Here is a 27123-nt window from a genome sequence, read left to right as displayed (position 1 = left end):
CTGGAAAAAATTGTTTGGTTTCAGTTCTATGTAAACTTCTTAGAAATGTTCAGTCAAATTGCTGGATGTACTGTAATCTGTTCAAGATTTCTTTGGGAGGCATATTTTTGGAAGTTGGAGTTCTCAGTAAGGATAAGATCTTCATGATTACAATTAAGAGCTATTCTTTTTCAGAAGAAGTCCTCCTTGGGGTATATATAGGCATTAAAATGTCCATTTGGCTATGACAGTTTTAAGAATATTTCAATAAAACATTTTGCAAAACAAAAGCTTGTCCTATAGGGTCCAACAGGGCACCCTACAGCTAAGAGCAGTAACTCTGACTGCTTGCCTTGAACCTCCCTTTTCATGCAGTCATTCAACAGAATAGACATGCGTCGTCCAATCGTAGTTGTCTTCATCCTTACCTACTGAATTTTAATGCTTATATGTACCCCAAGGAGGACTTTCTTCAAAGAATTCATAATCTCTACAGGTTTGTATAAATTTTCTATCATCATTATTAGCCAAATGATCGCTTGCACCAGAACGTTGATCCTGATTGTATAAAGATTCTGTTCATCCATATATCTTGTCCTTCCCTAGTTCATTTTTCAACAGTGAAGATATTTGTGCTGGTTTTTCAGCAACTTGCTTTTCCTAAGAAGCAACTTATGGGTTTGGATGGTCAAACATGTTGACTTGGTTGGTGCAAGTCTTGTCCCAATTTCATAGTTTGATGCTCATGATATCAATCACTGAATTATGTCGTTCAGGTGTGATTATGTATAGACTGCAGTCATACTTGATGAATGTTATGGAATGCAGCTTCGAACAGTAACCAAAACAAAAATCTAGACTGTTTTGGTAGTGATAATATAGAGTGCAACTGTTCTCCATGATTTACAGAGCAGCCAATGGCTCCCCATCTCAGTTGTTCAGCACGCTGATGATCCTGAAGGCAGCTTGCATGCACAACCAGTGCTACATCGACCGCCTCATCACAACGTTCATGAAAGTGCTGCACAAGATGGCGCGGGAACACCTGACCCCCACGACCCCAGAGGCCAGTCCAGGTGTTGCTAGCGAGCTGCTGATCGTCAGTCTTGACTTGGTCAAGAACCGAGTGGGTGTAATGAGTTTGGAAATGAGGAAGAGTTTCATTGGTCAGATTCTGGTGGGGCTCATCGAGAAGACTCCCGACAACAAGGTGATGAAAGCAATCACGAAGATGGTGGAGGACTGGGTCAAAATCAAGGTCAGTGATTCGTATGTTTATTTTGCAAGTGATAGTGAGTGAGTGAGTGAAGAAGTGAGTCAGGTAACCGTTTGGTTCTATAACCAATGAGGAATGTTTTTGTGTTATTTTCCAGCATCATTTGCGTTGGTACTGATGATTGTCAACTTGCAATGAAACGTCCATTTTCATGATATTGCTCTTGTTCATTCATTTTTAAACCCCTTTTCAGACCCCAATTGCCATCAACCAGTCACCCATTATCCGCGAGAAAGCCATCTTGTTGATGAAGCTAATGCAGAATGTGGAGAAGCGCTTCCCTGAAGATCAGGAGCTAAACGCCCAATTCCTTGACCTTGTGAACTACATATACAGGGATGACAGCCTGCAGGGGAGCGAACTCACCTCTAAACTGGAACCAGCTTTCCTGGCAGGTCTCCGGTGCAATCAGGCGCCGATCAGACAGAAGTTTGTGGAGGTGAGAATACTGGGATGTATTTTCTTGTCAACCTGGATTGCTATGTGTGTAAGGTATTGTGCTGGATAAAGGTTAAAGGATTTAGATAGATGTTTGAGTAACCTTCCAATATTTGCACATTGAACAGTTCTCAGAGATAAGTGTTCGCTTATAGTTTCATGACATGACCTTTCTTCATTATAGAGCACAAACTAATAACAATACAGAGAAGTTTCTTTATACCAGACTGAGTATGGTTTTACGACACTTTCAGAAATATTCCAGCTATATCATGGCAGGAGACACCAGAAATGGGCTTCACATTTCGTACTAATTTGGTGAATAGAACCTGGCCATTGCTTTAAAAACAAGGCTAGCCCACCGACCCTGTTTACACCTTGTCTGAATCCCATTTCTGGTGTCCCCCACCATGTTATTGCTGGAATATTGCTCTGTGTCATGGTGTACCAACTGGATGTTTCCAGGTGTTCGAGAACAGCATCCAGCGACGAGTGTTTGACCGTCTGCTCTACATCACCTGCTCCCAAAACTGGGAGGCAATGGGGTCTCACTTCTGGATCAAACAGTGCACAGAGGTGAGTCAGTCATCAGGGCCATCTTCCCAAAATGTTCATAGCCCTAAGAATTCTTAACTTTGATTATAGCCAGTACTGGCATTTTCAAATTTCTATTCCCTCCTTTCATAATGCACTAAGGTGATCGTAACTTACTAAAGTAGCCATAGTGAAGTGTTAAAGAATGGGAGGTAAGGTAACCTTAGTAAAGGTTGTTTCATGAAAGGAGATCCAGATCTATTGCAGCTGTATTTCCTTAACATTAGCTGATAGCTCTTGTTCATACAAATTAATACATTGTCCTCGAAGTGTGAGGTCTTGTTCATACAAATTAATACATTGTCCTCGAAGTGTGAGGTCTTGTTCATACAAATTAATACATTGTCCTCGAAGTGTGAGGTCTTTTTCATACAAATTAATACATTGTCCTCGAAGTGTGAGGTCTTGTTCATACAAATTAATACATTGTCCTCGAAGTGTGAGGTCTTGTTCATACAAATTAATACATTGTCCTCGAAGTGTGAGGTCTTGTTCATACAAATTAATACATTGTCCTCGAAGTGTGAGGTCTTTTTCATACAAATTAATACATTGTCCTCGAAGTGTGAGGTCTTTTTCATACAAATTAATACATAGTCCTCGAAGTGTGAGGTCTTTTTCATACAAATTAATACATAGTCCTCGAAGTGTGAGGTCTTTTTCATACAAATTAATACATAGTCCTCGAAGTGTGTGTTGCTGTCCATGTCAGACTTCTATCTGTGATATCATGATTATCCAAATTCTTCAATTCAGATTTTTTTAGCACTGGTTGAATGTGGAAGCATAGCAGTATGCCACCATAAATGTCATGCTGTTGGGTTCGAAATCTTTTATTAAGGCTATATGAGAAGGTGCTTCATGTTGTTCAGTTGGTCAAGTCCCGTTTGTTTCCAGCTGCTGCTGTCTGTGGCAGTCAATGGCATGACCATCAACAGTTCTTCTCCAATGAACCTCCTGCCGTCTGCCTGCTCAGTCGTCAACCTCGCTGACAGCCATGACCGTGCCACCTTTGCCATTGTCAGCAAGATGAAGGAAGAACCGATGGATGTGGAGTCTATAGACTCCAACAAGGAGGAGGTAAGTGTCCATAGTCTTCTAAAAGAGTGTCCATAGACTCCAACAAGGAGGACGTAAGTGTCCATAGTCTTCTAAAAGAGTGTCCATAGACACCAACAAGGAGGAGGTAAGTGTCCATAGTCTTCTAAAAGAGTGTCCATAGACTCCAACAAGGAGGACGTAAGTGTCCATAGTCTTCAAAAAGAATGTCCATAGACTCCAACAAGGAGGAGGACGTAAGTGTCCATAGTCTTCAAAAAGAGTGTCCATAGACTCCAACAAGGAGGACGTAAGTGTCCATAGTCTTCAAAAAGAGTTTCCATAGACTCCAACAAGGAGGAGGTAAGTGTCCATAGTCTTCAAAAAGAGTGTCCATAGACTCCAACAAGGAGGAGGTAAGTGTCCATAGTCTTCAAAAAGAATGTCCATTGACTCCAACAAGGAGGACGTAAGTGTCCATAGTCTTCAAAAAGAGTGTCCATAGACTCCAACAAGGAGGAGGTAAGTGTCCATAGTCTTCAAAAAGAGTGTCCATAGACTCCAACAAGGAGGAGGTAAGTGTCCATAGTCTTCAAAAAGAGTGTCCATAGACTCCAACAAGGAGGAGGTAAGTGTCCATAGTCTTCAAAAAGAGTGTCCATAGACTCCAACAAGGAGGAGGTAAGTGTCCATAGTCTTCAAAAAGAGTGTCCATAGACTCCAACAAGGAGGAGGTGAGTGTCCATAGTCTTCAAAAAGAGTGTCCATAGACTCCAACAAGGAGGAGGTGAGTGTCCATAGTCTTCAAAAAGAGTGTCCATAGACTCCAACAAGGAGGAGGTAAGTGTCCATAGTCTTCAAAAAGAGTGTCCATAGACTCCAACAAGGAGGAGGTAAGTGTCCATAGTCTTCAAAAAGAATGTCCATAGACTCCAACAAGGAGGAGGTAAGTGTCCATAGTCTTCAAAAAGAGTGTCCATATACTCCAGTAAAGAAGAGTCCATATAGTCTAACTAAGAGGCACGCAAGGAGGACATAAGAGTTCATCAGAAGATTGTCCGCCTCCCCCCTCCATGTGAAGTGTGAAAATAGCTCAATAATACATGATGGTTTCAGAAACAATTTTTTTCAAAATGTGAGATTTCAGATTGTGTTGTGTACAGGGGTTTTAGGACCCTGTGTCATATCTGTGTTTTATGCACTTATCCCAAGTAACAGTTATTTCATCTATACAGTAAAATTGTTTGGGATAAACGTTTGAACACCAAACAGTTGATGTAGTTCACAAACTAGGACACTGTCGGAGTGAACTGAACACATACTGAAACACAGATGGTATGTGCAGACCTGAGAAAATTCTTACAGGTGTGAGGTGAGACTCATGTATAATTTGAAGGGTATAGAATGAGAACCCTTCATAAAGTCTTACCTTTCACAGCTATTGCTGCCAGTGTTTTTCATCTACAACTGCCTGTGTGTGTCTAGGAGGAGATTGACATGGAGCTGTCAGGTGTGTCGTCAGACGAGGCACTATCTAAAGATGTCCCCAAGCGAGAACCCCAGGATCCCAAGCACAGTCTCCAGACACTGCTGCAGAGGGAGGCCAAGTTCCTGGAGACCTGTCGAGAAGTAAAGGTAGGACCCATCTCCTTGTGCCAGGGATCTCTGGGAAGAGTTGGTTTGGCAGTGTTTGCCGATCTATCTCGGGCCAGGATTATAAGATTGGGTTGGTAAGGTTGTTGTTTTATGCCACACCCAGCAATATTCCAGCTATATGGCAGCAATCTGTAAATAAATGAGTCTAGGCCAGACAATCCAGTGACCAATAGTATGAGCATCGATCTACACAGCTGAACTACAATGACATGTGTCAGGTGATACAAGTCAACAAACCTGACAACCCAATCCCATTAGTCGCCTCTTACAACAAGCATGGGTTACTGAAGACGATTTTTAACCTGTATCGTCAAGGGTCAGTTATAGGAAGAAGACAGCAAGGTTTCAGACAGTAGCAGTACTACTATCCTCTATTTGGAAAAAGGTCCTGGTTAAGTGTGTGTCATAGTTGTTGATGATGATGATGATGATGATGATGATGATGATGTAGGTGATTTAGAATGAATTAGAGCAATTAATAATTAAAATATGGTGCAGTATGAATATTGATCTATGATGTGAGATGGTGATGCTGTTGTTGCAGACGGTGCAGTACCTGCAGTCCCTGTCTCAGCTGTCTCATAGCAACACAGAGCTGGCACACATGAGCTGGCTTGACCTCTTTCCTCGCATCTGGAAGATACTCTCTGAGAAACAGCAGCAGGTAGGTAATTTATCACAGGGTAATCTTCTCAGGATGTTTGCTTTTGACGATAAACACTTTGAGAGTATTTGTTCTTAAATGTATGGACTAGCAAGTACAAAACTTAGGGGTATACTTGTTCGACAACCTTTGTGTGAGATGTTTCAAGATCATGTTTTTAGTGGGGAATTGACTAGTCTTGTACGACAACCATACAGGAGAGATGTAAATATTAACAAATCTTTATTTATTTTCAGTTGCTTGGAGCCGAACTTGTTCCCTTCTTGTGTAGCGGTAGTCACGTGATACAGAAGGACTGTCAGCCTAGTGCCGTACACTGCTTCCTGGAGGGTCTGGCTCTGTGTGTACCCCCTATACCCATCCGACCCTGTGTCCTGAAGGTATGTACCACCAACTTGCACATTAGCAACTATCTGGTACAACTGAAGTTACATTTGAATCTAAAGCCCCAACTGTATACTGGAGTAGTTGTCTGTTTTCTGCCTCTTGTTAATATACTAAACAGCAAAAGAATCACAAGTCTCATAAAAGATGAAATCTGACAAAAGTAAGCATTAATGCTTATGTCCTCTATTTAAGAACTTGACAAAAAGCCAGACTTGTGTTTGTTTTCCTGTTCAGTATATATGGATGCTTTTTTGATAGAAATTGTCTAACTTCTTTACGTTTCAGTATCTGGGTCGCACACACAACCTGTGGCATAGAGTGTGTCTGCTACTGGAACAGACGGCCTTTGACAACAACCCGTCAGTCCCCATCAAAAGTCGGTCCGGCAGTGAATATGAGTTTGAACCATCAACATCACCTCAACAGGTTAGTTACAGGAATACAAGGACTGTAAGAACTCATCTGCTCTTCCTGTCTGGTTAGACATATTTTACTTTCTGCAAACTTTAAGCATATGAATGGTGCCTGTCCAGGTGAAAATTTTTTCTTGATTTACATGCATATCAAATCTTCGATAAAGAATGTTGTTTGTATATTGGAAAGGCCATAGAATGGTTGTTTGAAGACCATGTTTCAAAAATGAGCGGGTTTGTACTAACCATTTCATTGTACCCAGTAATCTGGACGATTATGGTTAAGACATTTTATATCCAATACAAGGGACATACACAGTTGTGAATCATATATCTAGATATTTGTTAAGCCAGACAATGTAAACTGATCAGATTAATGTCTGGATTAGCGGAGTTTTCTGTTGTCTTATTCTATTAAGTCTGCTACTGGGGTGTGTGATTGACTTTGGTTTTACATCACTTTTAGCAATATTCCAAAAATATCATGGCGGCAAAACTAAGATATGGTCTTCACATATTGTACCATGTAGGGAACCAAACCCTGGTCTTCAGTGTGGCGAGCGAATGCTTTAGCCACTAGGCTACCCCACCGCCCCCACAGAATAGAAACTTGAGGCTACTGGTACAAAGTGATCTTTGCACTACAACTATCTGAAGCCTATGTTGAAGAACGGAGTTACAATCATTGTGGCACAAAGATCGCTTTGTATAAGTGAGTTCTGGATAAAAGTTTGCTTGAAATCAATAGAAGTCATCTTATTGAAGATGTATGTTACTACCAGTAGACAATGGTTGAGGGTTTTTTTTGCAGGAGACACTGGATGCCCTGTGTGACCTTTACCCCCTGCTGAAGGAGGAGGACATGTGGGCGGGGCTGTGGCAGAAGCGGGCCAAGTACACCGAGACCAACACAGCCATCGCCTACGAACAGCATGGGTTCTTCGAACAGGCTCAGAATGCTTATGAAGTGGTAGGACATTGATCTTATCTGGCGTTTAAGTGTGTTACATTTCAGAAGATTTACAGAATATTTGTAATGCAGATTTCATGTATATTTTGACACTTCTGGAATTTGAAATTGCTCATATGTTTATTGTGTGTTTCTTTCAAAGTGAAAATGTGTTAAAACAAAAGGTATCAAGCATTTTTTGTGGGTTTATTCTGTGTTTATTAAGTGAAGTGTATTTGATAAGTGTTTCATCATTATAGAAACAATGAAATTCTTAATTTATTTATTCCTGAACTCAGTAATTCCTACTCCATTCAATTCATCTGGAAACAGGATAAATAAATTTTCAGTTTGCTCTTTATATACGTTTAATTAACGTTTGTGAGAGACTTGGCATTTTCAAGGTATGTATCACTGTTTAAATGTCCTTGTTTTTATCATCAGGCGCTGACAAAGGCTCGTCAGGATCATAACTCAGGTCCTGCCTCACCCACTGCTTTGCCTGAGTACCGCCTCTGGGAGGACCACTGGATCAGGTGAGGACCATCCCTCCATTCTTGCATGGTGTCCTGTGCCCCACCTTGAAGATGCTATCTATCAATCAGGGCCCCTTCCTCATCGTAGCGCTATGACAGTCATAACTCCTATACTTTACCTTGGACTTAAGACTCATAGCGCTAGAATCGCTTTTGAGGCATGGGACCAAGGACCCTTTTTCACAAAGCTGTTCTAGCACCTCTACTACCGTAAGTATGTTATGATATAGGAGGTAGAACAGTCGCATTGCTTATGCTAACTTTGTGAAACGGGGCCCTGGACCAATATTTTGAAAACTCTCTTAGCACATGGTCGTAAGTTAATGTTAATGTATGGTACTTACAACTATCTTTGCACTAAGCTTAAAAAAGGCTTAGCCCAGATTATTGTGTAGCAATGGGCAACATACAAACAAATGATAAGTCAACTTCGAATTTCTGAGGTATTGAACAATGTCAATACCCTGAAAAATAAAATGAAGAGATCTGACTTATGCTAAGATCTGAGCATATTGCAATATCCTGCTGCTATCTTTGTAATTGGTAGAGATAGTCCAGAGGTGAAATGTGATACAGTTTCTTCAGTGAGGTTTCCACCTGTGGAGATCCATGTTAGAATTGATCTTCAGTAACTCACGCTGGCTGAAGGAGGCAACTAGCAGGTTCTGATGGTCAGACTCACGGACTTGTTGACACACATTATCATATTCTAGATCAGTGCTCATAGTGTTGAACACTGAATTGTCTGTTCCAGACTTGATTATTTTCAGACTGCCACCACATAACTGGAATATTGCTGATTGTGGCATAAAACAAGACACCAAACCTCTTGTGGCTAAGGCCAGCAGGACAGTGTTCCAAGATAGACTGCCCTGAGAATGGCCTTGCTGCCCAATCATCTAAGGAGTAAAAATTCTCAATGCACTTTTGCCTCCCTTTAATGCTGAATTTGCCTGCGAACCCTGAAGATCCGGGGTAGAATAGGCCTTCAGCAACCCATGCTTGCCATAAAAGGCAACTATGCTTATCATAAGAGACGACTAATGGGATTGGGTAGTCTTATTCGCTGACTTGGTTGGCACGTCATCAGTTCCCAGTTGTACAGATTGATGCTCATGCTGTTGATCACTGGATTGACTGGGCCAGACTCGATTATTTACAGACCACCGCTATATAGCTGGAATATTGCAGAGTGCAATGTAAAACTAAACACACACACTCACTGAATTTGCCTCCAAATTCAACATGCATGTGTGTTTTGTACTCGGGGTTTGAGACTCCTAGGGAAGATTTGAAGGTTGACTTTTATGGCCTTTTCTTGATACATTTGTTACTCTATCATGAGGTTCCATGTGTACTTCCAGATGTTCTAAGGAACTGAACCAGTGGGACTTGCTGTTGGAGTACGCCAACTCGAAGGGCAACACCAACCCCTACCTGGTTCTGGAGAGTGCATGGAGGGTGCCCAACTGGGCCCTCATGAAGGACTCCCTGGCACAGGTACAGTTTCATTTCAGTTAACTCAGTTGTTTATCTGACACTAGACCAACACAGATATAGAAGTGAAAGGGTCATTGTCATGGTCCTTTTATGTGGATGTAGTGGCAGTGGGGCAGCCTAGTGGTTAAAACATTTGCTTGTCGTCCCCTCCATGATATTGCTGGATTATTGCTAAAATTAGCGTAAAACTACTTACTGACTGACTGAATGAGACAGTCAAACAATGTGTCAAATTTGGGCTTGTTTCCATGTTCCAATTTCATTCCTGAATATTCCTTTGTTACTGTGAAGATGAGTGAGTATGTCTTTACACTGCTTTAAGGGAACATCAGAAATGGGCTTCGTTGTTAGTGGGTCAGTCATTCAGTATGGCTTTACAATGCTTTAAGCAATATTCCAGAAATATCACAGTGCGGGGCACCAGAAATTGACTGCACTCATTGTGGGGAACCCAAGTCTTTGCCATGCTGAGCGAACTTTAACCACTAGGCTACCCCTACTGACTTCCTTTGTTAGTCACTATCACAAAGTGGCGTTTGGCTGTAGAAGACCAGGTTTCCCATTGAATTATTAGTGCCTTGAATTTTGAGACCTACGTGAATAATGTCTTCCAATTACAGGTCATGGCAGGCTAAAATTATATGGTTATCATTTCATTCTGTGGTAGCGTTGAATGAAATATTCATGGTATGAAAAGTCACAGAGGTCTCATCAGTGTCAACATTCTAGAAAAGACTTTGTGCTTGTTTTGTGATCAATGATCTGGACAAGTTAAAGGGAACAAGGTGACCCTTGTGTTTCCCCCACCATGTCCTTGAACGCGTTGCACTTTTTGACTGTTGCAGGTTGAGATGAGTTGCCCCAAGGAGCTGGCATGGAGGGTGAACCTGTACCGAGGGTACATTGCCATCTGTCACCCTGACGACCACCACCTCAATATGGTCATGGTAGGTAGTTGTGCAGAAAGTAGCATCTTTCTTCGGATCCAGCGCTTATTGTGTCACCATTTATAGGATAGACTAACCAGGCAATTTAAATTTGAGAAATTGCAGTAGTGGTACATTGTAAATCAAACGTAGAAATGAATAAATGTATGGCTGTAACGGATATTGCTTATAAAAGCAACTTAGAAAGTGGAAATCCACTTTATGTTTGTTTCATCCATAGCTGAGTTGTACTGTCGTTACTGTGAAGGTAATGATGTTTGAGGTGCTATCATGGCACACTTGCTTACATGTTATGATTTGAATCTGCGCACCTGTATATATATATTCTAGATCGAACGTCTTGTTGAGGTGTCAAGTAACTTAGCCATCAAGGAGTGGAGGAGACTTCCCAGCATTGTCTCCAATATCCACATACCCCTGCTTCAGGTAGGTGACATCTCATATCACATTTAGGCAACATCAATACCACACTTAGGCAACAACTCATACCACAGTTAGGCATTTCATGCACCCTATTTCACAGAGGCAACATCTCATACCTCAGTTAGCTAACATCTCAAAACGCCGTTAGGCAACATCATAACCCTATTGTAGGTAGACAACATCTCATAACACAGCTAGGCAACATCTCATACCAGAGTTAGTCAATGTCATGGACAACATCTCAATCCTAAGTTCGGCAACTTTGCAATCAGTGCTACAGGGAGGCAGCATCTCTTACCACAGATAGGCAACATCTCCTATCAGAGGCAGCATCACAATCACTATTACAAGTTGTTAACATCTGATACCTTTGCTATATTTAGACCTTATCTCCCAACCAAACACATTCAAATGTTTTAAAAGGAAAGTCAGGGTTTTACAACATATGACCTTTGACAGGGCACCTGCTTGCTGTGCTTATCTATAGAGATTGTTCTTTGTCCACAGGCAGCTCAGCAGATTATGGAGCTGCAGGAAGCAGCTCAGATAAACCAGGGCCTGCAGCCCGGGAACATCACCCGCAGCTCGTCCGTCCATGACATGAAGGCCATCGTGAAGACATGGAGGAACAGGCTGCCCATGATCTCCGACGACCTGTCCCACTGGAGTGACATCTTCACATGGCGGCAGCACCACTATCAGTTCATTGTCAACCACTACGACACCCACGCCCCCACAGATCCTGTAAGTTGTCAGCATTTACTGTGAAACACATGAAAGCTAATATCAGTCCCATCACCAACAGGTTCTAGTCCAAATTTAAAAACAAAGCTACCACTATCACCTAGAATTATTTCTTCTGTCTGCTGAACTCAGGACAGTAGGGTAGCCTCGTGATTAAAGTGTTCGCTCTTCACACCAAAGACCCAGGTTCGATTCCCCACACGGGCAGAATGTTTCAAGCCTGTTTCTGGTGTCCTGTGCTGTGATATTGCTTGAATGTTGCTAAATGAGGCATAAAAATACTCATTCACTCCTTAAATTAGGCTATGATCAGTGTCTAATTCATACGTGACATCCAGATAACAATGCAAACTCACTAGGTGTTTTTTTCTTCATTTCTTGCAGCAAAATAATCACTCCATGTTGGGAGTCCATGCATCAGCTCAAGCCATCATCCACTTTGGGAAAATTGCCAGAAAACATAACCTGACAGGCGTGTCTTTGGACTCACTCAGCAGGTACTTACCTTTCACGTGTCCTGAGTAAAACTGACAGGATCAGTTGCATTACCTAAAGAAATCTCTGGGAAAGTTGTACGAGATTAGATTTCAGGTTTGTTATGTACTCGTTTTGTTACGTTGTTTTTTTTAATTGCAATCAAACTTTTGTGGATGGGGCTTCTTGAACATGAAACCCAGGGCAGATTGGGCGAAGTGTAGCCTCTTACTCTCATGAGCTTTGGTAGTCAGGCTATCAGAAAGTTTTGAGCCTAAAATATTTCTGATATGTGCATGATAAAAATAGCTGTATGATACTGATGTGATGATTTACATGCACAAGTCTCTAGTTTCCAGTCACATACATCTAATGACATGTATGCCTACTGAAATGACAGAAATGGATAAACTTGAGTAGAGAGCAGTGATGAAGTTTTTGGTCCTTAAGGACCACTAGGACCACTAGGCAAAACACACTGAAGAGTGAATAAGTCCCTTGGGGTACTTGTACTGCTTTCATTTGCTATTCAATGTGCTTCTTGAATAACTACTTCCCATTGAGTGTTTTCCATGGGTCAGTGTGTGAATTAGTTTCCAGTCTTTGGTAGCCAGTCTGGCTAGCTATGCATGAAAGTCACTAGCCAACAAAAGAATTCACCAGCCCAAAATTCAAATGTAGACACGAGTTTCATCACTCAACTGATGATATGATAAACATTTTATCAGGCCCTAAATTTGCATGATTTAAAAGAGTGTTATATCTTAGTAAGTTGGAGAGAGTGATATGTTTACAAAATGACCTCTTAAAGTTTCACCAGCCAGTCAGACAAGTGATTGTGGAAATTTTCTACCCCGACTGCATTTTTCCTTGCCTCGGGCTAGCAGACCAGTGGCCATGTCGCACATTGCTTGAAATATGTACTACATGAGTTATAATGTCCCAGGATCCACACCATCCCAAGTGTCCCGATCGTGGACTGCTTCCAGAAGATCCGTCAGCAGGTCAAGTGCTACCTTCAGATGTCAGGGGTCATGGGAAAGAATGAGCTGACAGAGGTATGTATGGAGCTTACACAGAGAGGTCATTTCATAAAGTACAGTGTTCAGGTTTAGCATTCCCCATAATCACTTGGCTATACTTTCAAAACTTGTGGGAAGGGATGAAAAACATACATGCCTTGGGATTATACATTGGTTATGCTATACTTTATCATGGGTGAGTGAGTGAGTTTAGTTTTATGCCACACTCAGCAATATTCCAGCTATATGGTCTGTAAATAATCAAGTCTGGACCAGACAAGGTAGTGATCAACATCATGAGCAGTGATCTGCTTAACTGGGAACCGATGACACATGTCAACCAAGTCAGCGAGCCTGACCACCCGATCCTGTTAGTCGAATCTTACGACAAGCAGAGTTACCTTGAATAGCAAGCATGGGTTGCTGAAGGCCTATTCTACCGTGGAACCTTCATGGGTAACTTTATCAATGCCATGATCATGTACAACCTTTATGAGTAGGGTCTCATAGCTAAATAGAAAAGTCAATGCGAGAGAATGAATGGTCTCAATTTTATCACCACCAGTTTATTTAGATAATATTCTGAACAGCAAGAAAAATGCAACTCTGACTGTAATTATAAAGTTTTAAATAGAAGTCATGAACATGAATGCTTTGAGGAAGTTTCTCTTTTTTTTCAAAACTTGTGTTTCTTTTGCTATTCAGTATTTTTTAAAAATCAGACTGACTAAATATTGATGTATTTCTTGTGACACTGATACCTCAGGGTCTGGAGGTGATTGAGTCAACGAACCTGAAGTACTTCACCAAAGAGATGACAGCCGAGTTCTATGCTCTTAAGGGCATGTTCCTGGCACAAATAAACCGCTCAGATGAGGCCAACAAGTCCTTCTCCGCTGCAGTCCAGATGCATGACACGTTGGTGAAGGCATGGGCTCTGTGGGGGGACTACCTGGAGACAGTGTTCACCCGTGACAAGTGAGTTAGCAACCGGCGGGTTTACCTCTGACAAGTGTGTTAGGAACTGGCATGTTTACCCTTGACAAACAAGTTAGTTACTAACAGGCTTTGTTTTCCTGTGACAAGTGGGTTAGCAAGAGGCTTTGTTTTCCCGTGACAAGTGGGTTAGCAACAGGCTTTGTTTACTTGTGATGAGTGAGTTAGCAACCGGCATGTTTACCTGTGACAAGTGAGTTAGGAACTGGTGTGTTTACCTGTGACAAGTGAGTTAGGAACTGGTGTGTTTACCCGAGACAAGTGAGTTAGCAACTGGTGTGTTTACACATGATGATTTAGCAACTGGTGTGTTTACCTGTGGCAAGTGAGTTAGCAACTAGTGTGCTTACCTGTGGCAAGTGAGTCAGCAACTGTCATGTTTATTGCTAATGTGTTTCAACTTGAGAAGAGGTAAATATATTTTGAAATGAAAGCTTCTACTCTAATCACAGATTCAAGACATGTATTGTGTTATCAAGTTTCCTTTCTTTTAGCACCAGTTATATTGTTTTTGTTTTGTTTTTGTTTACTGGTGTAGACAAATACAGCACGGAGAATACGCCATCACCTGCTACCTTCATGCATGTCGCCATCAGAACGAGGGCAAGTCGAGGAAGTACCTGGCTAAAGTCTTATGGTTGCTCACCTACGATGACGAGAAACTCACGCTAGCTACAGCTGTTGACAAATACTGTGTTGGTGTGCCTCCAATCCAGTGGTTGCCATGGTAAAAAATGTTTTCTTTAACTTACAGCTGAGTGCCTCATTGTTAAAGTGGTCTCTCGCCAATGAGCCGGGTACAATGGGTACAATGTGTGAAGCCTTTTTCTGGTATCACACCATATCATTCTTGGAATATTGCTAAAAGTGATGTAGAACTATGCTCACTCACTTTACCTAGACTTCTTATTTCACTATCTGTGGTGTTTTATGACTGACCATTTGCTGTGTTGGGTTACAGTGACAGACTTTGTTAAAACTTACCACTCCCTTCTCTATGTCTGTAAACAATGGTGTGAGGCAGAAACTGGCCATTTGATCTTGTATCAACTATTTTATACTGAAAAGCAAGAGAAATTATGTAAATGTCCAATGGCTTGTTGTTGTTTATCTCCCGTTAATCTAGCCATAGCTTCTGGGTTCAGAAAACATGTCAACGATTGCCATTCAAGCAAGCAATTTATGCCTAAATGCACGCATGATGCATCTCACTTCCAACTTCCACAAACAAAAATATTTCACACCTCAATCTCAGACAATACTATATTTAGCACAACATGAAGTATGACATCAATGCATTCATCTTGACTTCAGGCGTATATTTAGAAAAAATAAGGTTCAAATACTTCATTGATACTTAAATCTTAAATCCAGTGTTACAATGTTTCATTTGAATGTCAGTATATGTTGTTATGGACATATGGACATATGGACATTCCTTCCCAGAACATAGACATTGAAACTCTCTATAGCTCTGTGTCCAAGTGTTACAAGTTTAATAACTTTTCAGCCTACAAAGTGCAATGTTGTATGCCACAAGACAATGAGATTTGCGTGATACATACAAAGCAGACTCCTCATTTTGACTTTTGTTGTCAGGATTCCTCAGCTGCTGACGTGCCTAGTGCGGAACGAGGGTCGACTCATCATGAACCTGCTCAGTCAGGTGGGGAGGATGTACCCCCAGGCCGTCTACTTCCCCATCCGCACCCTGTACCTCACCCTCAAGATCGAGCAGCGGGAGCGATGTGAGTACATCCAGTCATTTTGAGACAGGGGGGACAGTAGGGTAGCTTAGTGGTTAGAGCGTTCACTTGTCACGCCAAAGATCCTGGTTCAATTCCCCGCTTGGGCACAATGTGTGAACCCGATGTCCCTGCCATTGATATTGCTGGAATATTGCTAAAAGCAGCATAAAACTAAACTCACTCACTAAATATGAGTGTTGTAACCTCTTTTCACCCCAGCAGTAGCATCAGGTATAGATCACGTCTTACGATGCTTGCAAACAAGTATGAGTAATACTGTAGAGAAAAGGAAAACACATGCTGTTTACTCCGATGTTTTTACTTTCTATCCTGGCTTGTTGTAAATGCTTGTGTATGAACGTTGAATGGTATTTGCTGAAATACTGAAGCTATATCCTGATGAAATACTTGTCATACATAGTGAGCAACATTTCATTTCAGACAAGAGTGGAGGTGATCTAGCCGGCCTTGGTAACCGTGGCAACACAGCAACACCAGCACAGGCTGCAAGTCCTGCACCTGCTAGTGCCCCTGCAACGCCCGAACCCTCATCCTCGGTGACAGGTAGAGAGACGTACATGTAGTTTGAGCTGACTTAAAGATGGTTGACTGTGCAAGTTAGTCATTATACATAGGTGATTCTTCTTCGTAGAGATCGTCCTTCAGGTACATGTATGCATTTTCTGCTGCGGAAAATGCTATGTGACAGCTGTATCAATGTTTTAATAAAATATTGTAGAATAAACAAAAAAGTGCATAGTGGTCAAAGGTGAATTTCTTTAATAGATGGTGAATAGTTGAATCAGTATCCCATGAAAGTTATTTTTTGTCTATTTCTGCATTGTTAGACACGCCCACATCGACTACAGGGGCATCTCAGTCAGGTCGCTCAGCCAGCTCCAGCCAATCTGACGCAGCAGGACCCATCAAGGCCCCCGCCCCCATGTGGCGCTGTAGCCGGATCATGCACATGCAGAGGGAACTCCACCCAACCATTCTGTCCTCTCTTGAGGGAATCGTCGATCAGGTACAAACTCTTTTGTGGTCCAGTATATACTGAACAGTGAAAGAAATGCAACTCTGTCTTTTTGTCATGTTTTTAAGTAGAAGACATAAACATGAATGCTTTGTTTCATGAGATTTCATTTTTTCGAAATTTACATTTCCTTTGCTGTATAGGAAAGGGAAATCTTTAAGGCGGACATGAACGTACATTTGAGAAATATTTCTCTGATTATTTTCTTCTTTTTCATTATAAACAGATCGTTAAATACCTGCATCCATTGATGAAGTGAATGAATACTATCCTACTTGTCACAGTTGGTCTTTTTACTGACATCTGAAATCTGATTTCTGGTTTCCAAAACTGATAAGATATGTAAAGACCATTCCTGTGTCCCCCAGGGCATGGCCATGATAGGTTAAAATTCCTAAAAATCAAATAATTTGTTTATTTTGGCCTTTCATTTTGCTGGAATTTAGCTAAGAGATGGCTGTCTTGTAAGGTAACCTCAGAAATCCATGGATGCTGGTGTCAAATAACTTCATGTAAAATTGAGACGTCAATGAAAAGTTTTCAGGAACAGATGTGGGTCGGTTTAGGGTTCTTTTCAAAGTAATTTGACATGGGGTGTTGTATAGATGGTCTGGTTCCGAGAAAACTGGTATGAGGAAGTGCTCCGACAGCTGCGACAGGGACTGGCAAAGTGCTATGCCGTTGCATTCGAAAATAGAGGAGCAGGTGAGTTAATGTTTTAACTTCAACCATGAGTCAGTAAATTGTCCATGACATGACCACCTTTCAGTGTAATGGTGACTTGACAAAATTGTCAAATTAGAATTGCTCATTAGGAAAGGCTCAACCTGATATCTGTTATGTTCATTGCTCTTTTCAGTTTTCTCTTGCCAACCTCAGGCTAATTTGGCCTGACAACAGGTTGTGTGACATATTAACGGTTTTAGTCAGCTTGGAGAAAATAACCACAGTTGCATCTCAAATGTAGACGGTTATATGTTGGTCAGTTAAGGAATATATTCTTCAGTTAAGGAATATGTTTGTCAATGAAATTTCTATTAAACTCTTCTTCTGAACATGTACATCACATAATCACATTGACTGTTTTCACCATCCACACATGTAATGTATAATACAATAATTCCAGTTGCTGATGCCACGATTACTCCTCACACGCTCAACTTTGTAAAGAAACTTGTCAGTACATTTGGTGTGGGCATCGAGAACGTGTCCAGTGTGTCATCCACGTTCTCTAGTGCCGCCTCTGAGTCCCTCGCCCGCCGTGCCCAGGCCACAGCCCAGGATCCTGTGTTCCAGAAGATGAAGAGTCAGTTCACAACCGACTTCGACTTCAGGTGAGTCATGGTTTATTGAAAAATTGGTGAAACACTCATTGGTTATTGCCAACTGTGTCAGTAAATCCAAATATTTCCTGGATTTGGGTGACAAAGATTTGTTTGTTTGTTGTGTAACACCAGCACTATTCCAGCTGTATGGTGGTAGTGGTGGTCGGTAAATAGTCCAGTCTGGACCAGTCAGTCCAGTGATCAACAGCATGAGCATCAGTCTATTCAAATAGGATATGATATGTGCCAGTGAAGTCTGACCCCCCATATCCTGTTAGATGCATTTTACAATAAGTATATGCTACTGAGGATCAATTTCAACCTTGATCTTCAGGGATATGGATAACAAACAGTTTCAGTTTTGTTGTATAATACATATATGTTGTGAACATTGTTTGGAGCACCTTTCCTTTATCAAACTAGTGGTTGTAAAGAACACCTTCATCACAATCATTATCATGGTACAAAGCGTTGCAGTACATTTGTATTTCTGTCAGTTATGAATTCTTCACTGTTACCAGACCTGTTTTCTTGATCATTGATTCTCACTTACTGTACAGTGTACCGGGATCCACTAAGCTTCACAATCTCATCAACAAGCTCAAAAAATGGATCAAAATACTTGAGGCCAAGACGAAGCTGCTACCAAAGTAAGTAGTCTGTCACATATGTTTATGCATTAAAGGTTGAATTTATAACATTTACAGGTTGATTGGTTACAAATCTACCTGGTAACGTTCTATTTCTTCATTGGGGGCAGTGGGGTAGCCTATTGGTTAAAGTGTTCGCTCGTCATGCCAAAGACCCGGGTTCGATTCCCCACATGGGTACAATGTGTGAGGCCCATTTTCTGGTGTCCCCCGCCGTGATATTGCTGGAATATTGCTAAAAGTGGCGTAAAACCAAACTCACTCACTCACTCACTCACTTTTTCTTCATTGGCTCCCCTGTCTTTGGTGCAGCCTAGTGGTTAAAGCGTTCACTCATCAGGCCAAAAACCTGGGTTCAATTTTCCACATGGGTACAATGTGTGAAGCCATTTTCTGTTTTTGCCTGGCGGGATCTTGCTGGAATATTGCTAAAAGTTGTGTAAAACTAAACTCACTCACATGCTGTGTGAGTTATATCCTCCCAAGGGATCTGAGAACAACATTCAAGAGCACACTGATCTATTGCTAGAGCAGAGTGCATTCCACAAAGGAACCATATCTCTATGATGATCATAAGTTGATGTTAAAACATTTGAGATAAAAGCACCATAGGGGTGAGATCACACTGTGAAATGGGTACCTGTGTAATAGGAAAACAATAGTGTAATCTGGGCCTTGTTACACAAAGTCATCTTAGTCCTAAAACAATCATAAGACCATCCTTAAGTATTGCGTTGTGATCACCCTACAGTGCTAAGATAGCTTTGTGCAGTGGGGCCTATTTGCGGTGTCGAATTATCATGCAGTATTCAGTTTAGCAAGATGATTTTGCCTTCATTAATCAGCCCTGTTGTCAATGATGCTTCTTCTCATCCCATTAATATAACTTAACAGCAAAAGAAACACAAGTTTGAAAAAATGAAATGTCATACAGGTAAGCGTTCATATTTATGCCTTCTGTTTAAAAACATGGTTCTGTTTCTTTTGCTGTTCAGTATAGTAGCATGAGTGACATGTCAAAAATGCTGTCATACTACTTTCATGTTGTGTTTTTGTCTACGTCAGGTCTTTCCTGATTGAAGAAAAGTGTCGTTTCCTAAGCAACTTCTCTGTAAACACAGCAGAGGTGGAACTGCCTGGGGAATTTCTATTGCCGAAGGTAAGCACAACTAGAGATCCTCCGTAGTAACAGTTTCTTAATCTGTGACACGTGGTTGGAAATGTCATGGAGCTGATGTACAAGTCCTGGACAAGTCCATATTATGGTTTTGAGGGGGACATGGGTTGATGTACCCTCTGTGACAGGTGACAGGTTATGTTAACTGAGGTTGAAGTCCTGTGTTGCCAACAGTGCCTTATGAAAGTCTTATCTGGGAATAAGAATGAAGATTTTATGGATATCAACTTCTTTATGAGAGAACACAACGTTTCGGAGTTAATGCTTACTCCTTCATCAGGTGGATGAAGGAGTAAGCATTAACTCCGAAACGTTGTGTTCTCTCATAAAGAAGTTGATATCCATAAAATCTTCATTCTTATGTATTTACACTTCTAAATGACATTCAAAGACTTTATCTGGGAATGTTCAGTATGACGTTGTCTTCATGTCACCTGTATTCAATGTCAGAGTTACTTATTATAATTGATCTTCTTTTACTACAGCACAGCCACTACTATGTGCGGATTGCTCGCTTCATGCCTCGCGTGGAGATCGTCCAGAAACACAACACAGCAGCACGGAGACTGTACATCAGAGGTCATAACGGCAAGGTAGGGGGCATAACGGCAAGGTAGGGGGCATAACTCTGTCATATCATTAAACTACATCAGAGATCATAAAGGTAAGGTAGGGAACATAACTCAGTATTGCCCAGAGATTCTGTGTCAGAGGTCAAGACAGGACATTAGAGAACATAATAAGGCCATGAGAAATGTCTGTCACTTGATGTGAACCAGAACAAGCTTCACCACCGATGTTCACATATTCCATACTCCACAGGTGTACCCATACCTGGTGGTGAACGATGCTTGCCTGACAGAGTCGCGGCGTGAGGAGAGGGTGCTGCAGCTGCTGCGGATGCTGAACCACTTCCTGACGAAGCAGAAGGAGACGTGTCGACGTATGCTGTACTTCACGGTGCCGAGGGTGGTGGCAGTGTCGCCACAAATGAGGCTGGTGGAAGACAACCCTGCCTCAGTATCCCTGCTGGATATCTATAAACAGGTATGTTCATGACTCCCAGCTGAAGACTTTGACTTGTTTCAGCCTCTCACTTTCTCCATAATCAGCTTTCACTATAAGCTGACAGGAAGTCCAGATACTGGTGAGACAGGACAGTTGAGAGAGCTCTCAGTGTAGAAATCAGGATAAGCATAAAATTATAATAAGTGATATTTCCAAAATGAAATTCATTATGTTTAATGGCTGCCATTTTGTAGTCATGGAAACAGTGAAGGGAGTCAGAATCAGAGGGTCCGAAATGGTGCAGTGTACTGTATGTTCAGATAATTATTTAGAGCCTTGTAGGAATGCTTTTGAAATTTTGTGAAACTCTACGGACTCAGTGGTTTGGGTTTTTGGTGTTCAGTCTCTGTATTTGTGGATCATAAACCCTGTAGTGAGTCTTTCCCATCTGCCCACAGAGATGCAGCAAGCGAGGAATCGAGCACGACTCCCCAATAGCCCGGTATTACGAGCGTCTAGCAACAGTTCAAGCCCGTGGGTCCCAGGCCAGTCATCAAGTGCTGCGAGACATCTTGAAGGAGGTACAGACGAACATGGTACCTCGAGGTCTACTGAAGGAATGGGCACTTCACACATTCCTCAACGCCACGGATTACTGGACCTTCAGGAAGACTGTGAGTAGATGGTTATATTCTGGTGTAGATTTTGTCACACACTTTGTGAAGGAAAGGGTTTATTTGTTTAGCTTGATGGTTACACTAAAGATGGTTAAACTCTTTTGTCATCGCTTGGTCATGCCAGACACTTTTTGAGTTTGAATTCGGGATCATTGAAGATACTTCTGTAGCTTACAGATGCTTAAGGGTTTCAACAAAGTGGTGATCTTGCAAGACCTGCTGTAGTATGACAGTTTAAAGCTCTTTCATACTCATTCACTCACTCATTCACTTCATTCACATTCAATCACCAACTCACGTTTTCCCTTCATACACACTCACCCTCCCTTTAACTCAACAGCTATGTACAACAGTGGTTTCTCTCCCCAGCTGACGATCCAACTGGCCCTCATGGGGTTTGCGGAGTTTATCCTGCACCTGTCTCGGATGAACCCCGACATGATGTACCTGCACCAGGACTGTGGCTATCTCAATATCTCTTACTTCAAGTTCGACATTGATGATCAGTCAGGTGAGTCCCAAGTCACGAACAGCAGTAGAATGTGAAGCGATGGATCAGCATTGTATGACTAAAAGAATGCTCTGATAACTTGTTTGAAACTCTGATTTGCCCAATTATTTGGTTGTACAGTGAACTCAACAAGAAGGATGATAAACACTTGCTTGTCTTGGCAACTTGTGTGACTTCTGATACAGCGTGGAGTGAGTAGGTTCTCTAATAATTGTAAGTAATTGTAACATGTGACCCTCTACATTTATTCCCATGGCTGTTTTAGGTGACCTTGATGCCAACCGACCTGTTCCATTCCGACTGACCCCCAACATAGCAGAGTTCCTCACCATGACAGGTGTGACAGGCCCCTTGACGGCATCGATGGTAGCTGCAGCGAGATGCTTCGTGCAGCCTCAGTTTAAACTGCAGAGCTTTCTCCGAGCCATACTACGTGATGAATACATCACCTGGCATAAGAAGGTAGGGGATCTGTGGAGCTCATGTCAAATGCCTAATTTGGGAAAAATTAATAACTTGTTTTCCTGAATACAAATGACTGTTTATGGTACTTATCACAGAAAGAACATCAGTGTATTTTTGGGCTGCTGTATACATCAATCAAAGAGAGGAGGCATTTGTTACATGTTTACACATTGGTTTCATGGACTCTGTACTGAGGAATAATTACTGCTCCCTTAGGCATGGACCTGTGAAGGTCTGGGGTAGAATAGGCCTTCAGCAACCCATGCTTGCCATAAAAGGCAACTGTGCTTGTCGTAAGAGGCGAGTAACAGCATTGGGTGGTCAGGCTCGCTGACTTGGTTGACACATGTCATCGGTTCCCAAGTGTGCAGATCTATGCTCATGTTGCTGATCACTGGATTGTCTTGTCCAGACTCGATTATTTAGAGACCACCACCATATAGCTGGAATATTGCTGAGTGCGGCATAAAACTAAACTCACTCACTCACTCACCTTTAGGCATGTCATATCTTTAGATGACCCTCCCCTTGTTAATATGTTTTGTGATCCTCCTCATGTCATATGTTGATACTCCCCCGATTACTCCTAACAATAAATGCCTTGGCCTAGAGTTTCAAAGGTCTCTCAGTGCTATGATAGTCATAAGTTAATGTTAATGTATAGCACTTACAACTATCTTAGCGCTAAGAGAACTTCGAAAATCAATGCAATTATTCCGAATGATTTTTTACCTGACACAATACCTGGTACCATGTGTTATATTTATTTGTCTTTTAAACGTCATCATTAAAAAACTTACAAGTCTGGCGATTTCTTACAGAAACATGAGGAGTCCAGTCCTAGTATTGAACCTGTGGACATGGAGGGGGAGCAGCTGATTGGCATGGTGACCAAAGCTGTCAGTGCCATTATGACACGTTTACAGAGTATGTAATAAAGCTTTTGTTTACCGCTTTGCTTTAAAGAATTTCTACTTCCATTAAGGTGAAGAAGGTTGAAAAACCATACAACTAGCCAATCAGACTGCTAGATTCTTTAATCAGATGATGTTTCCACATTTTCAGGGTTTCAGTCTGTATATCAGCTCCTGACATAGTCAGGCAGTGGGCTAGCCTAGAGGTTAAAACATTTGCTCTTCACGCAGGAGACCCAGGTTCCCACCCCAGGTACAATGTGTGAAGCCCATTTCTGGTGTACCCTATTGTGATATTTCTGGAATATTGCTAAAATGCGGCATAAAACTAAACTCACTCACATCTGACATAGTATGTACTCTTTTTCACATATCTCTTCTTGTTTTCCAGACCTGGCCACTTTTGATGGCGCTGAGAGTCGCGTGAGCACTCTGGTCGCTGCCGCCAACAGCCATGACAATCTCTGCCGCATGGACCCAGCCTGGCATCCATGGCTGTAGAATCTACCAACATCAAACCCACTGCATCTTCACCAAGATATATGTTGATATTGAATATACAACTTGTTCACAGAATCCTTGTCACTACCTATGTTGAAGGTTGCTAGAATTAGAAGATCCTTGTTGAAAATTCATACAAGAGACCCTTCTCAAGTTCAAAGCAACATGGTATTTCCAGCAACGTTAAGTGGTTGAGGCAGGCGTTATCTGCCGGATCACAATTTCCTCAATCTTGTCGACATTGATGGAAATGTGCATGCAAGTGCAGACCAAAATAGTGAACCAACTCCACTCCATTATGGTTTTAGTAATGGCAACAGCTTGGTCGGTGCCTTTACCATCCTGAAACAAGAATGTCTTGTATTGTGTGATGTGCTCACAAGATATAACTATTCCACTATGGTAAGGATTCATTAAGGTAGTGGCAAACTGCTTGGAGTAAAGGTGGAACATCAAATCATCATAAGCTTATACTTTTTCCGAAGGATGGCCATGTCTTAAGGAGCTTGATGGAAAGTGCTTGAAGTAGAATTTTCTGTCAGTATGTTGTGTCATAGGACTTGACACGGACATGTAGCTTGTCAGCCACTGATACTTCACTTGTCATGGCCCACGATGTGAAGAAGTATTGGTCCTTCACACCACCTCAAGCTGCTGGGATCCAGGCAGTGGTGTCCTCTGTCGTGATATTGCTGGAATATAAGCAATATAAAACTAATCTCACTCAGCCAGTCAGATATAAAGGACAACAGGCTGAAGATGGTGCATCAAATTATACTGTTTGTCAAGTGTTTTTTCTCAAATTTGCTGAATGTCGGCTTTTCCTTGGTTTGTGATTCAGTTGCCTTCATCACAGGGCGAGACTGAACATCAATCAGGACAGGACCAACATGATTTGTATTCTGCATGTAGACATATTACTGTAGGAGTCATTTTCAATTTCTGTGTGTTGTTGTATTTGTGGATTCATGAGTCGTTAATTTTCTGAACTCTCATTTGTACAGTGTTATCCAATGAAATCATTTAGGGTGGACACAAACCCTGAATTTAAATTCAAGACTCACAATTTTTATGATGCTTCAGTCAGTTTCATATCCATACTCAGCGCATGACTGATTGATCACGAATTTTGAATCCTATTTCAGCACAATACCCATGTGATTTTCTCATAAGGCCAGACCATGGTATTTCTTGTTTTACAGGTCCGTCTGTCATCTTTTTTCATGAATGTGAAAAAATATTATAATAAGAAATATAAATAATCCTAATTTGTGTATTGGCCAAAACTGTCAATTGCTTCTTGCCCCATATATACTTCTCAAATTACTAATAGTAAAATATTTGAAGCATTTTGAAGGGGTGTTACGTTAGTAAGTTGTTTGTTTTTGTTTTTGTTTTTTAAATAAAATTCCCTCCTTTCCCTCCATCATTTAGGCTTTCAGAGGACAAAAATCAGTAAACCAAGAAATAAAACTGGTCTGGTTTTAGTAGTAAATGTCTGTGACCACCATCTGTTTGGGCTTCATTTCCCCATTAAACTGCCAAAGACCAAACCAGCTGTCTTATATTTCTGCTTGAGCTGCAGTATTAATGAAAATATCTTCAATCTGAGTCTTTATTTTTCCAACCACAGTTTGACGAGAATCTAGGAATATTGGTGCTGTTTGTGTGCTCCCTTTGCTTTCTCTATTAAATGTAAATTTCAAATCCAAAATCACATCACATTTGAGTCATATCAAATATGAAATTCATAATGTTTAAAATATTCATCAACTCGTATTTTGTACAAAGATGCTATTTCATGTACAGTGTTCTGTATTCTATCATGAAAATGCAAATTTCCAAATTGTGTACAATATCTCACATTTTCAGTAAATATAAATGAGACTGCAAGACCATGTTTGTTGTTTTTTGTCCTTAATATGGCAAATGCACAGTCATTGACTCTGTTTTTCGCTACATGTTTATATGCCATGGATGAAGTGTTTCCTGCTCATTATTTGGAATTTCAGGAGACTTAAATGTTTATGTGGGTTAGCCTAATGATAAAAGCTTTCACACCGAAGACTCAGGTTTGATTCCCTCTGAGTACAATGTGTCCCTGTGAGTACATTTCTGTTATGCTCACAAAGTGACCACAGTTACTGTGCCCCTGCATATGGACAGGGGCGGTGGGGTAGCCTAGTGGTCAAAGCATTGGCTCATCATGCCAAAGACCTGGGTTTAATTCCCCACATGGGTGCCATATGTGAAGATCATTTCTGTTGTTGCCGGCTCTGATATTGCAGGAGTATTGCTAAAAGCAGCATTAAACCACACTCACTCAATCACATTGTACAAGAGGAAAGGAGCTGGTACGTTTCAGAGAGTTGTGTCCTTTGGTCACCAGGGCCTAGGACATGGGTTCAAATCCCATCAGCACCCGATTTTGATCTTTCTGAGTCAGCACCATACATGACACTGAGCGCCTTATCAACATCTTACACATTTTTTATCACCTAAAAATAAAATGGTAAATCTGTCTAAAGAAATATTAAACCCAACTTACTTGTTTCCATAAAATAAAACCAATATGAAAACACAATCATGATGCCTGGCACCGAAGTTAACATGCTTGATAAACCACATAATAAATTAGCATCATATGAAGATTTATTCAATAATTGTTAAATCGATCAGTATATCACAAGGAAAACATAAACTTAACAATTGTAAATATGATTAAAGTGATTATTGCTTGCATCATGAAAACAATTAGTTTAGCATATATGTCTAGCCATGATAATGAAATGCCAGGTACATAACCCTCCTCATTACTAAATTACCCACTTAAATTCATTCTGTGAACCCCATGTGCATACTTTTCCTTTCTTCACTTCATGAAATATACTCCCTCCTTGTCAAAAACAGTCACACTTAACATCAGCCTGATCCGTATACAAAAAACTTATACAAATAACTTGAAAAGCTGAAAAAGACTACAAACTGCAAGAAATATATATAGGTTATCACGCAAGTGTGTTTGGGGATGGTTAATATCCTGCATTAGCAATAAACATTGTATTTAGTGAGCAT

At 41.2% G+C, this 27123-nt stretch overlaps 1 protein-coding gene across 1 annotated transcript in view; it reads left to right on the top strand.

The window, feature by feature from the left end:
• Window positions 1–25941, top strand: part of LOC137256554 (transformation/transcription domain-associated protein-like) — an 82475-nt gene extending 56534 nt beyond the window's left edge. The window contains exons 57-88 of the mRNA XM_067794413.1: window positions 889–1237; window positions 1449–1694; window positions 2159–2269; window positions 3185–3367; window positions 4811–4960; window positions 5526–5645; window positions 5882–6025; window positions 6318–6458; window positions 7257–7415; window positions 7839–7930; window positions 9295–9430; window positions 10276–10377; window positions 10708–10803; window positions 11308–11544; window positions 11929–12041; window positions 12965–13076; window positions 13807–14018; window positions 14575–14763; window positions 15636–15784; window positions 16226–16348; window positions 16633–16811; window positions 17426–17525; window positions 17947–18154; window positions 18706–18795; window positions 19861–19954; window positions 20458–20565; window positions 20795–21019; window positions 21439–21654; window positions 22027–22168; window positions 22434–22630; window positions 23455–23560; window positions 23939–25941. Coding sequence (XP_067650514.1) covers window positions 889–1237; window positions 1449–1694; window positions 2159–2269; window positions 3185–3367; window positions 4811–4960; window positions 5526–5645; window positions 5882–6025; window positions 6318–6458; window positions 7257–7415; window positions 7839–7930; window positions 9295–9430; window positions 10276–10377; window positions 10708–10803; window positions 11308–11544; window positions 11929–12041; window positions 12965–13076; window positions 13807–14018; window positions 14575–14763; window positions 15636–15784; window positions 16226–16348; window positions 16633–16811; window positions 17426–17525; window positions 17947–18154; window positions 18706–18795; window positions 19861–19954; window positions 20458–20565; window positions 20795–21019; window positions 21439–21654; window positions 22027–22168; window positions 22434–22630; window positions 23455–23560; window positions 23939–24048 — 4939 coding nt within the window. The 3' untranslated portion in view covers window positions 24049–25941. The remainder of the gene's footprint in view (window positions 1–888; window positions 1238–1448; window positions 1695–2158; window positions 2270–3184; window positions 3368–4810; window positions 4961–5525; window positions 5646–5881; window positions 6026–6317; window positions 6459–7256; window positions 7416–7838; window positions 7931–9294; window positions 9431–10275; window positions 10378–10707; window positions 10804–11307; window positions 11545–11928; window positions 12042–12964; window positions 13077–13806; window positions 14019–14574; window positions 14764–15635; window positions 15785–16225; window positions 16349–16632; window positions 16812–17425; window positions 17526–17946; window positions 18155–18705; window positions 18796–19860; window positions 19955–20457; window positions 20566–20794; window positions 21020–21438; window positions 21655–22026; window positions 22169–22433; window positions 22631–23454; window positions 23561–23938) is intronic.
• Window positions 25942–27123: the final 1182 nt, after the last annotated feature.

This window comes from Haliotis asinina, chromosome 11 (assembly GCF_037392515.1).
Source record: "Haliotis asinina isolate JCU_RB_2024 chromosome 11, JCU_Hal_asi_v2, whole genome shotgun sequence".
In the NCBI taxonomy this organism is placed as follows: domain Eukaryota; kingdom Metazoa; phylum Mollusca; class Gastropoda; order Lepetellida; family Haliotidae; genus Haliotis; species Haliotis asinina.
Note: the sequence above shows the minus strand (reverse complement) of the source record. Positions and strands in the feature narration are given on the sequence as shown.